Here is a 17097-nt window from a genome sequence, read left to right on the forward strand (position 1 = left end):
AAAATGATCATTTTAAAGTTGTCTCTTATTTTTTTTTTCCAGAGCTGTCTATATCTGTATATAAATTTTAGGTATTTTGAGGTTGGAAGGTTCTCAAGTTTTTAATAGCTACAGCATTTTTGCTTCATGAAAACAAAATAAACAAATAAACATGAAATCTACTGTCTTATAAAAGCACACAATTTAAACATCTTTCCCTTTCTTGAAAAGGAGCCTGGACAACCAGTCTACGTGCTCTCTGGGAACCAGCAGTGTGAGTTTCAGTGAACATATCCAGTTACAAAGATGACGTTTGTTCTCGTGGTGCGARTCAGACCTCTGAGCAGAGAGAGCTGAAGTGCTCAGTGTTTCCATCACAGACAACTGCTGAAAGGTAAATAACTTATATTTTTTAAGTTCTACTTGTAAAACTCTGATTAGACTTTTAAAAAATAAATACATTTGAGTCAGTATTTTTAGACTTTTTTTCTCATGAAATTATGTTAGATCAAGAGATCTAGATTTAAATTATAAAATGAAAGATTAGTTTTGTTTCAACATTGTGGTTGTGTTATGACACGTATGATTATTTCTTTAATTTGACAGCTAAATAGATGAGTAAAACATGTTTTATTGTAAATACGCATAGGTATACTAAACATTGTAGTTTTTATGCAATGTATATTCTTTTCCTAAAGGTGCTTCAGATAAATGACATCTAAAAGCGACACCCCTCCATCCTACGAGGAGGCACTGCATCACCCTAAGTTTGATCAGTCTCCTGGCCAGCCACCATATGGCGCTCCTCTTCCCTCGCCCCCATCTTACAGTCCCAGTCCTGGCATGTTCCCCAGCCAGCCTGGTTACTGGGGCCATGGGGGCGCCTACCCACAGTCCAGCATGTATCCAGGCCCTGGTTTCTCTCCAGCTGGGATCGCCATCCCCACTCTGTCAGCAGGACTGCATGCATCCAACCCAGGTTCTGAGGACGTTGRGAATAATTTTTACCACCCTCCTTTTCTGGTTTTTCTAAACTCTGCTGCTTTTCTGCAGGAGACATGGAGGATTTGATCAGCAGCCAGTGGGACAGCACATCCATTCGGCACGCCTTCATCAGAAAAGTAAGATTTTCTTCCTCACCGCTGCATTCAAACACAATAATGAATGATTAGTGGGAACAATCAGTTGATCTAACTAATATTTTTGTGTCCAGGTTTACTTCATTTTAACAATTCAGCTTGCCGTCACCTTTTCAGTCATTTCTGTCTTCACATTTGTGTAAGTCTCCCCATTCATCTTAATAAGCAGCTCTTCTTCCTGAAGCCACATGCTTTCCAATAAGAATCATATTTGTGGTTTCACAGTGATTCAGTGAAGATGTTTGTCATCAGCTACCCTGTCATYTACTGGACATCGTAGTGAGTTACTTTCCATGAACAAATACACTTTTAGAAGTTAATAACTTTAATTGTACTGCTGTTAGTGCACAATGACATTCACAGTGCCGTATCTTTTCACAGTGTGGTGTTTCTTTTGGTTTACTGCATTCTCATCTGCTGCAAAGAACCAAGGTGAGCAAGACATATAAGCTATGAGGTCATAACCATAAATGTTTTTGTTTTTAACATATTTGACAAATTATCCCTTCGTGTTTTTGTGGATAGGAGGCGTTTTCCGTTGAATCTGGTGTTGCTGGGAATATTTGTAAGTATTGTCTTAGAGTATGAATCTGCAACAGCTCAAATCTAACAAAGAAATTAAGTCTGTTACTACAGCCAAGCTTTGATGGCTAGAAACTGTCATTCATGCTTTTTTTGTGACGTCACGTCTGCAACTCCTTCTATTTCTGTTTAAACCAAGACCCCCTTAAGCACAAAACTGAGCCACAGGACTTCTTATCAGGATCTTGTTTTTAACCTTTCGTTTGTTTTCCCACACTGGCTTTCTGTAAAATTCAGGATTCAATTTAAACTTGTCATCTTGATCTATAAAGAATTAAACAATAAGGACTGCCTTAATTTACAGCTGAAAGCTTATATTAAAAAAAATGTTTAACACTATTTTTTACATCATTTTAAAAGGGGAGGGGTATTTGGCAAAATCCCATTTTCTGAGCTTTATGTCATGTGATGTCATCCCCTCATCACATATGTTGCTTTGACTCATTCATGCACATTTGAGAAATCCTTGAATCTTGTAGTCGCACCCCCTCCTGCTAAAAAGTTTACATGTGATTGGTCTGAAGTTCGTGAGCGTGTTTGTTTGTGCTTAAAGTGTTCAGACATTGCATTTTGTCTTCCTGAATGCGACCGTTGAAACCAGAAACACTTAATAAGACCATCAAACRTCCAAAAACTCATGAGTGGAAATGAAAAAAATATGTTTTATATGGAGGAGCATCAACCGGGACTGATTTGTGAAAAAAAAACAACTTTAGATCAGAGTTTTCTGTAGACGCCAGCGGGGAGGAACTTCGTGCAGTGACGCGGTACCACAGCGGGAGGGGTTTCCCAGGAACTTGGCACGATGTGTCTCAGGAACTRTGAAAGGTGTGTGCGAAAACAAACGCTGAACAGGACTGCACATCGACTGTTCAGATTCATGTTGGAGTATGTGGAGGCCTAAAACCAGCAGTGTCCAAAGTCAGTCCTCAAGGGCTGGTGTCCTGCATGTTTTAGGAGCTGCTCTGGTTCAACACAGCTAAACCCAAGGAGTGCTTAATTAGTGGGCCTCCTCAGTATGCCATCAAGGGCTGCAGAGGCCTACTAAGCTCCGCCTATTTACTCAAAGCTCCTCGCTGGAGTTCAGTCTGCAGCTGAGCTCCCATCCCACGGAGCACCCCTCCCCCTGAAGCATTGTTGTGAAGACATGAAGTGGAAGTGTTGGAAATGGTAGGAGGTTTCCTAAAAAGACAGATTTGCATTGCTTTTATTCTTCTTTTTGATTGTTTCTTCTTTTTTTGGTGTAACCGAAAGGTGTCATACTAAAAAAAAAGTGTCACTAACACATTTTCATTGTTGTTTCTTACAGACTGTTGCTTTCTCTTACATGGCTGGAACAATTTCAAGGTTTGTTTAGGAGGTCATCACTCTGACATGTCACTGTCCGTGGGCCTTTCTTCTGTTTTCCTTACACGTGTCTCCTTCCCAGTTATTATGAAACAAAAGCTGTGTTTCTTGCCATGGGAATAACAGCCACAGTGTGCGTCGCAGTGACAGTCTTCTGCTTCCAAACCAAGGTACGGCACATGTAAACTGTCGCGGCCCAGCCTGTAGCTTGTCAGAGGATGTCTTTGTTGTCCCTGTAAAAGAACTCCTTTGTCTCACATTACAATGGGGGCACTGACATCCTTTAAATATTTAGAGCATTTTGGGATAAGATGTGAATCCAACTTTTCTGTCTGATGCAACTCAAGATAACGTTCAGTATACGCGACACATCCAGCACACTGCTTTTTTTTAATTTAAATTAGAAACTCTGGATCCTCTTTCAAATTATTCTCACTGCGCCTCCGTGTGGCTCGAAGCACATTAGCTTCCCTTTCATCCTCCTAACGACTTGTTTCTCATCACAGGTGGACTTCACCTCCTGCGGTGGGTTTCTCTGCATCGCGGCTGTTTTGCTCATGATCATTGGGATCGTGACGGCCGTCGTGCTCTCCTTCCAATATGTGAGGACTCTTTGGTCAAATCCTTTGATCTGCTCTCTCTGTTCGCGCTGCTCGGCGCAAGCGGCAGCTCTGAAGGGTCTATCTGTGCGACCAGTTTCCCATTCAGAGGCCTTTCTTGTGTCACTCAACAGGTCCCCTGGCTTCACATGCTCTACGCTGCAATAGGAGCCATCGTTTACACTCTGGTGAGTCTGACATGACTTCAAGGAGGGCGTTTTAGTTTGCTGTTACAAGGGTTTTGTTGAGTAACAAAAGAGATAAAAGTCTATATTGCAGGATCTAAATRACATGTTGGCAACTTGCTATTTCTAAAGCCTTAAATTTGTGGGCTTCTTTTCATATTAGGTCAGTCCAGGAAGTCATATAATCGTGCAGCACTGTAACGTATGACATATAAACTGGGCTKATCTCTAAGTCTTGAGATAACTCCATTTCTTTATGTTTTGCTTCAAAAGAGATAGGCTTTCTTGAATTTGGAAATATTTCATCAGGCATTCTTAAGATTTTTTCAAAGGTTTGCCCCCCCCCCCCCCCACTCATTTTCAGTCCAGTTTTCTACCTGAACTTGACTCTTCATGTGTCTCAGCTCCACGAGTCATAAAAAGTTTGAACTAAAAAGTGAAAGGCCTGGGGAAAACAGGAAACAGCGATGGTTAACCCTTGAGTTTGTGTGCATATTAGAGATGGAAAAAATTGGCAAAAAAATAAACTAACCATGATTAATTGGGGGTATTTAGCCGATAACGATTAATTTGACAATTAATCCTCTGGAGTCCCTGGACACTCTTATGTCCTGGTCACATGACCAAGTTAGTGGGAAATATTTGCTCTTCGTAAAAATCTGTTCCAAATTGTGTGAAAATTACAGACTTCAGGCTAAACACCAAATTTTAAATTGTTTTGATAGATAAATAAATTACAGAACTTTTTTTTTAATGTTCGTCATATTTGAAGCAGAGAGAGCACCGAGCGTACCTGACTGGTGGCATWATTTGTATTAATCCTCAAGTGCCAAAAAATAATCAGTTGTTTTTCTGACGATTAATTGCACACGATTGATCCTCACAGACTGAGGAAATGTGCTCAGTTTGACCTCCAGCAGTCTAAGTCTATWGCAGCAGAACTAATTAACTATRATAACTAAGGAATAACTCAGGAAACCTAAGTCTAACTAYAGGATTTATSAAAAAGGAAAGTCTTCAGTCTAATCTTAAAAGTAGACAGAGTGTCAGCYTCAYGGACAGAAASTGGAAGTTGGTTCCACAAGAGAGGAGCTTGATAACTGAAAGCTCTGCCTCCCATTCTACTTTCAGAAACTCCAGGAACCACAAGTAAACCTGCAGTCTGAGAGCGAAGTGCTCTGTTAGGAAAGTATGGAACAATAAGATGTTTAATATATGATGGAGCTTGGTTGTTAAGAGCTTTGTATGTTAGAAGATTTTTAAATTCTRTTCTGGCTGAGGATCATCTATGCAGAAAGACAGCAGAATTCTTAAAAAAAAAAACTAGAAAATTTACCAACACAATAAAACCCTTTTAGGACACAGGCTTCAATTCAAAGTAATGTTGTGCTGCAAGTTCCTCAGAGAGCGAAATACTGTGTCAAAGTTTCACTCATTGAAATGTAAATGTTAAAAATGTCCACTGAGACTGTCTCTGACATGAAAAATCAATATTAAATGTCACAGATCTGGATGAGCCGCAGTATTAGGATGATTCATCTTTGGACCAAAGAAACAAAAACCTGCTATGTTTGGAGCTCAGAATTAGAARTTGGGAATGAAAAAACAAAGAGAATTTCTTTAAAGATTTACCAACCATGGTTGAATATATATATATACACAGCGGGTAAAATAAATATTGAACATGTCATCATTTTTCTCAGTAAATGTATTACTAGAGGTGCTAATGACATGAAATTTTCACCAGATGTTGGTAACAACCCAAGTTGTATATACTGTATATATATATATATATATAGACAAATATACTGGTATAAATAAACTTTTGGCCCTTATGTTTAGATTCACACCCGAGACTGAAAAACCCTGGTCTGTTATGTTTTTGTTTGTTTTATCTGAGAACGTCTCTGTCTTCCTTTAGTTTTTAGTGTACAACACTCAGCTCCTCATCGGGAATCGGGAGTTGGCCATCAGCCCAGAGGAGTACATCTATGGAGCCCTTTCCCTCTATGTTGACATCGTTAACATCTTCCTCTTCATCCTTCAAATCAGCGGAGCAGCAACAGAATAAACAAAACACTTAGAGAATATTTTTGTCATGCAGAGAAATTCAATTTCCATGTATTTTTCTGTCTGTAAAGTTACATTTATAAATCAGAGTACTTTGTCACTGTGTAAAATATCCTAACTTGCTGTACATAGTTGCTGTTTGAAACAAGAATGTGGATATTTGGTTTTAGTTACAATGTTGTTTATTAGTTAGAAAATAGAAATCTGACTGTATTTATCAAACCTATTAATATATTAATTAGTGATTCTTTCCAGTACATAAAGACAAAACAGCTTATTTTTTTAAATTATCTTTGTTTAATTCCTATTCATCACTTACAAGATCTACAGCTGGACACAATCATTCCTCCAAGGTCTAAGCTGGAAAATAAGATCTGTGTTAAAGGGTTTTTTCTCTTTGATTAGAAAATGCATTAAGTCTGTGCAGTCCAATAAGTAAATAAGTGACCACTTCCTTTATGTTTATTGCATCTTGTTTTTAATAGTTGTTAGAAAACTATGAACACAAATCAATAAAGTCCCCCGCCTCCCCCCACACTGATAACTTCATTCTTCTTAATAATTAGCTTTTTGTGGCGTGTTAGAGGCAGAAAAGTGTCACGATCTTCTACACTTGTTCCCTTTCTGGACTGTGGATTAGTAGCATCAACGGCGTGTGTCTGTGTTAGTCCGGCGGGGGGGGCTGTGTTCATCCCCACAGTGTTGAGTTCAAGGTGTGAGGCGTTTGGGGTCGCGTGGGAACATGGAGGTCTGACGCACGTTGTGGAGGCCGAGGTACAGCATGCAGACTCTCTCAAGGCCTGTGAAAGATGATGGATATTCTTTACAGCCAGCTGACGTCATTATAAGGTTTCATCAAATCAAAGTGGTTTATTTCTCACCAATGCCTCCACCTCCATGTGGGGGGGCTCCATATCGGAAGGAGTCGATGTACGACTTAATCTTCTCCAGATCTAGAATAGCATGAGACAATCAGTTGTTGTAGTTGCAGCTTTTTGCCTCTAGAGGGAGTCAGCTCATTCTGAATGAACCTTTTCCAGAACCCAAAGGAAAACTTTTAGTTTGTTTTGTTTACCAATCTGGTGATGCAGAGCCCTTTCAGTCAGCAGCTCAGGATCGTGGACTCTCTGAGCTCCAGACAGAATCTCCTCTCCCCTCATGAACATGTCATAAGAATTGGAGTATTTCTGTGAAGAAAAAATAAAATAAAATAAATAAAAACCTTTAAGATCAGGCTATCCTAACATAAAACAAAAACCATTACACTGCACAAAATAATATGTTAGTTATTAATATTGTCTTTGTTTTATGAACATTTTAAATCATATTTGAGCATTTAATTTTCCACTTTAAGTCACTGTTTGTAAATTTAAACAGTTGTCATTAAATGTTTTTCAATCTTGATTATCATATTTTCAATTTTTTTTTATTTTTATTTTTATATTTATTTTTTGTCTGTTGTTGCAACAAAACCCTATCCCAGACGGGGATTAATAAAATATGTGTCTACATAACTTTGGCTCAGCCACAACAAACAGTGCATTCACAGCACAAGCTGAGAAGGTCAGTTAGAAAACATAGTTTGGGAAAAAAAAAAGTGTAATATTAAATTCTTTATGAGGTATTTGTGCTATTCAGCTGATAAAAGTGGGTGTTTGTGAATATGTGAGACACTTACAGGGTTGTTGGGATCAGGCATCGTGTAAAAGGGTCTGACAGCCAGTGGGTACTTATCCAGYACGTAGAAATCAGTATCATACTGAAGAAAAACAAGGAACAAGACATCGGTATGAACAATAAACACCTGCGTTCGTGGGAAAAATGAAGACACAGGAACAGTTTGTACCAGTGGGTGTGAAGAATCTGATAATAACTTGCCCCACGTCCCGCTCTACAACACAACAATGTCTGTCGTGTATTTTTGATTAAATCAGTGTTTTTGATCAACATGACAACAATTATTCTGATGATGTTTCTGTGTGGCTGTTAAAATAAAGGCAAGAATGTGATTTTTTTAATTTTTTTTATTTCAACCTCCAGAAATACTTTGTGAAGAATCCTCTGTGGCTTAAATGGTGCTGAGTTTGAACTATCCTCATGTAGTTTAACTTTAAACACACACTTACTGATGCCCTTTAAACAATGTTCCTTTTTTTAAATAAATGTTTACTGGTTGATATTCAATGAATCTGAACAAACCTTTTCCTTGACAAGACGACCCAGCAGCTTTTCATTGGGTGTACTGCAGAACAACAAAAACGAGATGGACTTAAACAGTAATATTCAATATAAATTCTTTATCTACCATGTTTTTCCTGTGAATACTTAAATAAGACTGCATGGGTTTTAACTGCTGAGTCACTCGTGTAAAATGTCCCGACCTTAGTTAGAACTCCTGTTAAATTTGACTTCTGCTTTTATTAAATCCAATCATCTGACAAGACATGTGGCCCCGGCAGGAGAAAGGCCGTGTGATGTAAGCTGACCTGAGGTCATCTTCGTCACCCATCTCGACCCCGGCCTCGCGCAGCATGGCCACGGCCTCGGTGAACTCCAGCCGAAGGGTGGGCTCCAGGAACTTGAACGGCTCGCTCGGGAACTGCTTGTTGACCGTCTGAATCTCTGTCTGGAAGCTGAATCAGAAACACAYGCAGATTATTTTCCATCACTTCAAGAACTGGTCACGCACACTTCGCTCAAATGATCCAGACTTAAACTCTAACCTTCTAATGACGATATGGCCTCACTGGAAACAAATGACACCTGGAAATTTACTAAATTACACAACTTTGCAAACGTCTCCCCTCATTCTTTTCCTTTTTGCTTCCTTGAACCAGACTTTATGAACCATTCAGGCATAAAAAGACTCAAACTGAAGAGAAGAACAAGACTAAGCTGCACCGAAACACAAAGAACTGATCATAGATCCCAGTTTAAATGGGATCTTTCTGCATTTTGTTACCAGTAACCTGTCACAAAGACGTCCTAAAAGTAACAGTTTGGCATAAAATAGGATTTTTAGCTGAAAACTTGACAGCTAATGATCAAGTGTTGGATGACACGTTTCTCAGGTCCTGTGTCAGGTCTTTGCTACAMATGTTTTTCCTCATTTCCTCAGGAAAAAACAGCTTTCAGATATTGTAAGTTTCTCAGTCCTGGTATGTGGTCACACACCACAGAATATGCTGTCATGATCGGGAACAAAGATGGGACTGAAAATATGAGAAAACGCAGCCAAAGTTCAAAGAAATAACTTTGTAAGGCCTTGAGAAAGCCCGGAGGACTATTGATCAAGAACATTTTAATGGATTAGAAAATAATGCTGCACCATATTAGAAAATCTTGCGATGGCAATAATATGTGTAAATATTGTGAAGATGATATCAGGTGTGATATATGTCTTTTTTCCTTTTCTCCCTTTCTAATCTGTACTTCCTACTCTATGTGAACTTTAGCATTTTTGGCAAAGTCACTTGTGTCTGGTGTGAGATTCTGTCCTACTGGCTAAATATTGCATTAGCATGAAAAATACAACTCTTTAAGTACATTAGTCAACAATTACTGCAATCCAAACCATCCTTTGCCATATGAATATTGGGCACACTGATATTGCAATGATGATATATTTGCGATGTATTGTGCAGCCCTATTAGAAAGTTTGATGCCTTGGAAGCAAAATCTAAAAAAAATTTTTTAATTAAAAAATAATAAATGTGACAGTTTACAACTAAAACCACAGTCCATGTTTAGTTATGAATCTATACGGTGTTTTAAATAAATAAAAAAGCCAATGCTAGTTGTGTAAAAAAAGCAAAACAACAATATGCCACATTCTTTCAGTGAATGCAGAAGTAGCACCATGTAGATATTTCTTTAATCACATTTCTAATAATCAAGAAAATCCTATGTGCCTGCAGAGCTGGAACATTAGTCATCAAGACCTTCAAATTAGTTTCATACGTCAAAGGAAACTGTCTGGAAAATCATAAGAACAAAACAGTCAACGCGCCCTGAAAAAGAGGAACAGTGATCACAAGCTGAAACAAACAAACACTTTGTACTTGTACAGCATCAACTTCATAATCAGTTTCAACTAAATGATCCTTATACTTCCTCAAAATATATGGTTTCATTTGTGGTAATTGTATTTATACATAAAGTAAAACTTCTAAGTGTTTAAGTACTTTTTCCTCACTGCTCTGCAGAGATATTTAAAGTTAAAAAGCTTTCAGAACCTGTTTCATTTAATACTTGCTGCGCCGTTTTTCACCACTAGGAGGCAATAAAGACACATCTAAGCCTTTTGTTTTCATGCTGCTTCAGTTAACAGAGTTGGAACAAATCACAGAGAACACTACTTATACTCAAGCAAAATCATGTTTTTGTAATTTTAGGCTGTTTTGCAAAATAATCCTTTAGACGGTGAACGTCTAATATACAGGAATTTATTTCACAACATTCTGTCTATTGGACTTTTATGCAAATCAGCACATATTTATTGAAGTAATGTTTCATTTGAAACATGCAGTTTCAGATGACTTGTAATACCAAGCAAAAGAAAGAAAATCTTCCATTATCATGTTCCACTGGGTAATCTGTTAGTTGATGGGACATTTTTTTAATCTTTAGAGGTTTCATATAAAAATTTGTATGTTCCAGCTTATACCTTGAAAAGCTGTGTTTTGTTATATACTGTATGTGTTTAAATATGTATTTGCTTTCAAACTCTGCAACACATTTGTCTACTGCAGAACAATCTTAAAGTTGTTTCCTTTTATATTCTGAAGGTTTTGAAAGAAGACGTCACTGTTTTTTAAATTTTTTTCATTTACACAATGATAAAAAGAGATACACAATAGTCTGTATAAAAGTGAACTGAAATGAACTTTTTTGAACGTGGGCTTTTTACGATAATCAGATTTCAGTTCTCCGTTCAGCTCGGGATGCACACCTGTCTGTCACCGTTTCTGAAAAATTAAACTAAATTTATCTGAGTTTGAATCCCCTTCATGTCTTACTTGTCTCTCAAGCCCTTGAATATCTGCACCATGGTGTCGGTGATGGAGTCGATCACTTCGTGGTAATGGTAGTTGAAGGCCATCTCGATATCCAGACCCACAAACTCCGTCAGGTGACGGTGGGTGTTGGAGTCCTCGGCCCTGAAAACTGTTCACGATTTCACATCAGTGTCAAAATAAAGCAAACGTGGAGCAACAGAGAGGTTGGAAAACTAAAAAAATAAAAAAAGCTTCTGCTTTTGTATGCATGAACAAAGTAGCCACCTGGAAACTTGTGACGACCTTTTGTGTGATATAAAAAAAACAGTGTAACACTACACATGGTGACATTTCCTGTTCTGAGCAAACAACAAGCTATTTGTTTACAACTATTTGTTTCCAGGTGGACCTTTTTTTTGCTCCTTTCAAACAGCCCACCATGGTTGCATGGATGTTGGAGGCTAAATTTGAACAAAGTTGTGCCTTTGACCACAGGGATTTTGGAAAAAAAAGAATAAAAAAAAAGAGAGTTGATCCCAGTTCTGATTAAGTGTAACTGGGGCAACAGCGGTGAGAACAATGATGCCTGAAAGTCAGAAATGACCCTAAGCCCTTTGATTCCTCTGGTGTAGGTAGACAGAAACAGATAAAACACTGCAGCCCGTGCAGCCAGTGGAATACTCAATATCCTTCTCCCACAAGTTTTATTTCATCTTGGAGAATTCAACACTAAATATAAATCAAAAACCTTTTTTTAAAGACATTTGTGAAAAGGACAAATGATCAGCATAAAACAATGAAATGATGAAATTGTTTGCAAAACTAATCAGAGGGTGGCAGTGTTTGCTCACCTGAAAGACCTGCAGACTCTTTTAATTCTATACATAAAGCCTTTTTAAAGTCCCACTGTGTCACTAACAGACTCAGCCACAGTAAAAAAAAAAAAAAAAAAAGCACCAGGGGGACGTCTGGGAGAATTTAACAATCTTAAACACGTTTGGAGCAATTTTAAACGTGTCATCTCAGTTAATAGGGTCTACCTTTTTCATTACACTCTAGCCGCTCATCTTGCTGTTTTGCCTGTAAGTACTTTGAGGTGTCAGATGGGAGGCAGTTATTTATTTATTTTTAATTTATTCTTTTTTTTTTTTTTTTACCTGGACCCACGCAGAAGACCTTGTCAAAGTCAGCACAGATGCACATCTGCTTGTAGAGCTGAGGGGACTGGGCCAGGTAGGCGCTGGTTTTGAAGTAGGACACGGTGAAAACGTTTGCACCACCTTCACTGGCAGCTAGAAAAGGACAAACATTTGGTTTTAGAAATGTTGGGAGATGCTTTTTGCTGCCTCAAGGACACTAAACTGCAAAGGCCAGGAGAGTGATGGACACTTAACACTCTGACACCTGATAAAAAATACCTTTTTAAGATCAGATAAGCCATTTTACACTAACTTTTAATAAGTATATGTCTAACGCACCCTTGTGAATGTCATATTATAAAAACATTCATCACGTGGCGTGCCTTTCAAAACAAACATATTTCAGAGTTATATAACGCAGACCAGCCACGCGTGGCACATCTGCAGCTCTCGCTTTGACACAGACGTCATAAGGCACGATCTGACATCCTGGTGTCGACAGAAAGCAGGGTGGGGGGTTCTCACACCGCACAAACTGTGTACCCTGCATGTGTGATGGGCGTAGGCATGCAGGAAGATGCGGTTTTGCACAAAAAAAAAAAAAAAAGAAAACGATGAAAAAAAAAGCACACTGTGTTGATTCACAGGTGCCGCCAACAGAAAAGAGCGCCACTTTTGAATCGAAGAAAGTCAAAACCATTGGCTCCGCGAGAAAAGAGGAAGCGAGATCCTTTCAAATTTGAAAGGCGTGTGAAAAGCCACAGACTCAAATACTACTGGGTTTTTATTCTGCGCACCGTGGGAGTTTGTCACAAAAAAAAGAACATGTAAAAACAATTCAGTCATTTATATTTGTTCATTTTGAGTAATATCCAGTTTGAGCTTTAAACAATTCATTCTGTATGAAGCTGAACTTTTGTTTTACTAGAAAGTACGGTTTCCTGAGAAAATAGGATCAAATATGCAATTCATTTAAAAGCTCAAATTTCTCTAGTGAACAGAGTCGAGAAGACTTTTGTTATTCCCTCCTACGGCAAAGCAAGACGACTTCTTTTAGGAATAATTTCAAAGAAAAGCCCTCTCTGTCAAATCTGAACTGTGTGAAAAATTGGTAGCTGAGACGCTGATGCGTTCCAATTCCCAGTTGGTTTGGAWTAAAATCCTTATAGATTTGAAGTTCTCCAAAATAGCACACCGACTATAATACTGCGTGTGCACGGCTGTTTAGGTTTTTAAGACTCAAACTGTTTGTAATACTTTCAGGTTTGATTCGTGGTTTGAATACGTAGTGTAGAAACRTCTGTAGAGGAAGTCAGCTCCTCAACTGTCACACTGTGACTCACAGGACAACTGTGGGTGGAAGAATGGAAACAAGTGCCTGTACTGAAATATATTTAAAACTGTATTATTTATGCACGTTAATTTCCATTTTCACACAGGAGATAAAAGAAAAATATGACAAAGAGAGGTTTTTTTTTTACCTGATATTATTTTAGGGGTCTGAATCTCCACAAAACCCTTCTTGGTGAGGGTGTCTCTGAAAAGCTGGCACACGCCAGACTGCAGGCRAAAGACAGCCTGGCTGGTGGTCGTCTTTGGGAAGAAACACACACACACAATTAAAATACTGAGCCACAAGCAGAGGGGCCATTACCACACTTGGAGTGATTCATTGGATTCATTACACAATCATAACAGATGTGCAAAAACAAGACTGCCAGTTTTTTTTTTTTTCCCTCCACTTGCACCTTCTGTTTGCACGAAGGTTGAAACATTAATTTGCTGGCAAAGGCGAGACCTGTATTCAAGCCCAGCAAGAGCCTCGGGAACTTAAAACCCATCATTATCAATGTAAAAGCTGAAAGCGTGGAGGGGAGTGAACTTCTCCACGTGAACCGGGAGATTACTGTTAAACTGCAACCTGGAGAAACCCCACAATTGTAACGGCTGAGTGACAGAGCAGACAAAAAAGGTAAAAGTACACTCCCCTGAGAGTCATCTCAGAAGCAGGGCAGTTTACTGGCTTTCAGCTTTGGTTATTACATATCATGAAGACAGACATCAGTCTCCTTGTCGAGTCTTTACAGTGCATGTCTAAATCCAAGCAGGCTTCAAATAACAAAATGTTGAGGGGGAAAAAAAAGGGAAAGTGATAGTGCTTGAAAACTAGAAAGCCTCTTTCTCTGCAGACAATGCTTCAGGGTTGTCTTAAAGAAATCTGAAGCTAAAATCGGAACAATAAGTAAAAAGTAGCAGTGGGCAAATATGAAACTTCCCTGCTTACAAAAACCTACATGAGAATCTTTGCAGATCAGTAAAGCAGAACAGCGATGATTCATTTTGTCACACGTTGGGCAGAGCCCCTCGTTAAATCTAGGAAAACAGACTTTAAGCCAGTCTGAGCGAGGTTACGGTCAAATCTTTGAAAGCATTTTCCTGTTTACAACACGTCTGCAGTGGAGAGGTATGATGGTTGAGGTAGGTAGCAGCTAGTATCCTGAAACTGGTGGGTCCCTCTGATGTTGCGGTTCTTTAGAGCCTGCACCTGAACGTGACTTACCTCCGAGAGGCAAACTGTGCTGGTTTGAAACCCGGCTGCGGTATTTTATCACCACAGCCGAGTTTCAAAGCCCAAAAATAAAAAAGGTTAATTTCTGTTGAAGCCTCATTATGGAGTCACTTCTCCACTCAACTAATATTTTATCCATGGATTAATTTAATTAACCTGAAAACATCGACTCGAGAGCTTTTACTTTTGGACAATTTATCTTGAAACAAAGAGAAGCTTTCCTAAAAAGTGTTAGCTTGTTTTAAAACTTTCTTAAAATTTACAACGGTGGATAGAAACCAATTAGAAAAAAAATCTATGCACAAATTTGAAACATACTTAATATATTCACTTTAACATTTTAAAGCTAAATTTTAATCTAAAGTGTTTATGCTAAATAAATAATGGGGAAAAGGTCTAAAACCGTTTCCTTTTCGTACATATGTTATACATTGTGTGCAGGTACACCTGTATAAAAGACTTAGTCAAAATAGCTAAAATAGGTCAAATTTAACAGCTAAAATACCCTAAAAATATATACATGTAACTGTGACCTGTTTAAAAATTATGTGGTTAAACTTTTGGGGTTTTAATTTAGGTTACTGCTTTGCCTGTTCAGCTTCTCTAAATCCAAAGTAATTTTATTGAACTTACTAAAGATTTTGCAACATTACCAAAACTTAAAATGGCCTAAGATCAGGGCTATTCAACTGGTGGCCCGCGGGCCACATTCGGCCCACGAGTGACAAAAGTTTGGCCCGCCAATTGGTTCATTCATCTCTTAAGCCCAAACCCCCGATTTTCTACTTTAATTACTTGAAGTTCTTTTAGTTAATTATAGACATGTTTGGTATCTACAGAAACGTCAAAATCGTGGCCAGAAGCTGGTGAAAACCATTTCTATGAACATCCAAGACAGTTAAAACTACAAGCAATTGAAGCACATGAAAGTGAAATAAAATTGGTTTAAAAATTTGGCAAGTCAGAGATGTCAAAGTATTTTTTTTTTGTTCAAGAGGAATAATGTGTTATTTTTTATTGTGTTTTTATTTTTATATTGATTTATTATCACTACTTTCATTACATAGGGTTCTGTATGATGTATTCATGACTAAATGCAGTAAAATAAACTATTTCAAAGGTAACAGATCTTTGAAATACTTGATTTATTGACAGAAGGATTTAATTGCTGGATGTTCGGCCACTGTGCTGTTGGCCTGCAGTAACTGTGGCCCCCCACGCAATTTAGTTGAACAGCCCTGATATAGATACTTTAATCGAATGGACATAAAGCATGCTTAGGTTTGGACAGAGTTACATTATTTCAACAGGTCTGTAACAATGAGAGAACACCTGCAGCATGTTTAGAGGATTTGTACAGTGTGACTTCCTACTCAGAGTAAAAGTCCAGTTGTCTTTCACAAACTAAATCAACTTTTCCGCTGCGTTTTTGTGAGAAACACCTGATGTTTAAGTTTGGCACAAGGGGAGTTTTGGAGGAACCGAACTATTCTTAGAGGAGGTTGATAGGTCCCCTCTTGGAGTGTTTGTCTGACAGTGTGGGAACCACTTTACAGCTTCACTGTGCTCTTAAGTGCGAAACTGATGACAGACCCTCGTCTGCGAGCTCAAAGTGTAATGTGTTGCTGAAACAGGTGTTGTTGTGAGAGTTTTGAGCTGCGCGCCGCTGCGCTGTAGTGTTTGTGCCTTCCTGCCAGCCGTGCCATCCACACTTATCAAAACAATGACAAACTTTGCGGTTCTCTGCCTTCTGCTGCTTGTATAGATTTCACACATCTCCCACACACAGATTCGTAGCAACAGCTCCCCCTAAATCACAGACAAACGCTTTTGCATCTCACATGCTGAGGTTTGCTCGGCTTTTAATTGCATTAGGCAGCATGCTTTTAGTTTGGTGTAAAGTAAAACAAAAACAGTCCTCATAGAAAATGGTTTCTTGGAAACCACATCGAAATGCAGTTGCATGAATTCACTAATTCCACATATGTGGAAAGTAAAAGATGAAAGTTTCAGTTGAAATATAAATATTTAAACAGCTTCAACAGGCTGAGATTTGAGCAACTTACCCTGAGATCAATCACCCTGTTGTCCAGCCTGGTGTCCTGGTTAACGGTGGCTCTTCCTTCCTGAGGGGAACCAGAACCAGGAAGATTGTCACAAATATATGAAATTAAATTAAGAAAAAAAAACTGCTTTGCTCCTRTTCTTTTACAGAGAGATTGTTTTTGATCCATAATATGTAAAGATTTCTTTACAGAAACATATCCTGCCTTTAAATGCTTCTTTTTCCACATCTGAATCATTCAGTTGGGGTGTTTATAAAGTAGACCTGCAATATTTTGACTGAATTCCTCCTTATTGTAACTCCACAAGCCCCGCCCTTTTTCTGAGATGTTTCAGATCAACTCGTTTTGATGCTGTCTCTTTAAAGGGGCAATATCATGTAAAATCAACTTTTTTGAGTTTTATATCATGTTATAATGTTATATTC

At 38.4% G+C, this 17097-nt stretch overlaps 2 protein-coding genes across 2 annotated transcripts in view; one reads left to right on the forward strand and one right to left on the reverse strand.

Annotated features, from left to right (window-relative positions):
- Positions 1-339: 339 nt before the first annotated feature.
- Positions 340-6436, forward strand: LOC106525766 (protein lifeguard 3). Its single transcript, XM_014020098.1, has 12 exons — positions 340-373; positions 678-958; positions 1033-1100; positions 1193-1257; positions 1344-1397; positions 1500-1550; positions 1644-1683; positions 3010-3047; positions 3130-3217; positions 3554-3649; positions 3781-3834; positions 5753-6436. Exons 2-12 carry the CDS (start codon positions 691-693, stop codon positions 5900-5902), a joined length of 972 nt encoding a protein of 323 aa, XP_013875552.1. The 5' UTR covers positions 340-373; positions 678-690; the 3' UTR covers positions 5903-6436.
- Positions 6357-17097, reverse strand: part of dars1 (aspartyl-tRNA synthetase 1) — a 35683-nt gene continuing 24942 nt past the window's right edge. The window contains exons 9-18 of the mRNA XM_014020097.1: positions 16673-16732; positions 13519-13630; positions 12056-12190; positions 10920-11067; positions 8388-8534; positions 8101-8143; positions 7580-7660; positions 6977-7088; positions 6783-6854; positions 6357-6701 (exon numbers count right to left, since the gene is read on the reverse strand). Of these exons, the coding sequence (XP_013875551.1) occupies positions 6610-6701; positions 6783-6854; positions 6977-7088; positions 7580-7660; positions 8101-8143; positions 8388-8534; positions 10920-11067; positions 12056-12190; positions 13519-13630; positions 16673-16732 (1002 nt within the window). The 3' untranslated portion in view covers positions 6357-6609. The remainder of the gene's footprint in view (positions 6702-6782; positions 6855-6976; positions 7089-7579; positions 7661-8100; positions 8144-8387; positions 8535-10919; positions 11068-12055; positions 12191-13518; positions 13631-16672; positions 16733-17097) is intronic.

Source organism: Austrofundulus limnaeus, unplaced genomic scaffold (genome assembly GCF_001266775.1).
Source record: "Austrofundulus limnaeus strain Quisiro unplaced genomic scaffold, Austrofundulus_limnaeus-1.0 Scaffold240, whole genome shotgun sequence".
Classification (NCBI taxonomy): domain Eukaryota; kingdom Metazoa; phylum Chordata; class Actinopteri; order Cyprinodontiformes; family Rivulidae; genus Austrofundulus; species Austrofundulus limnaeus.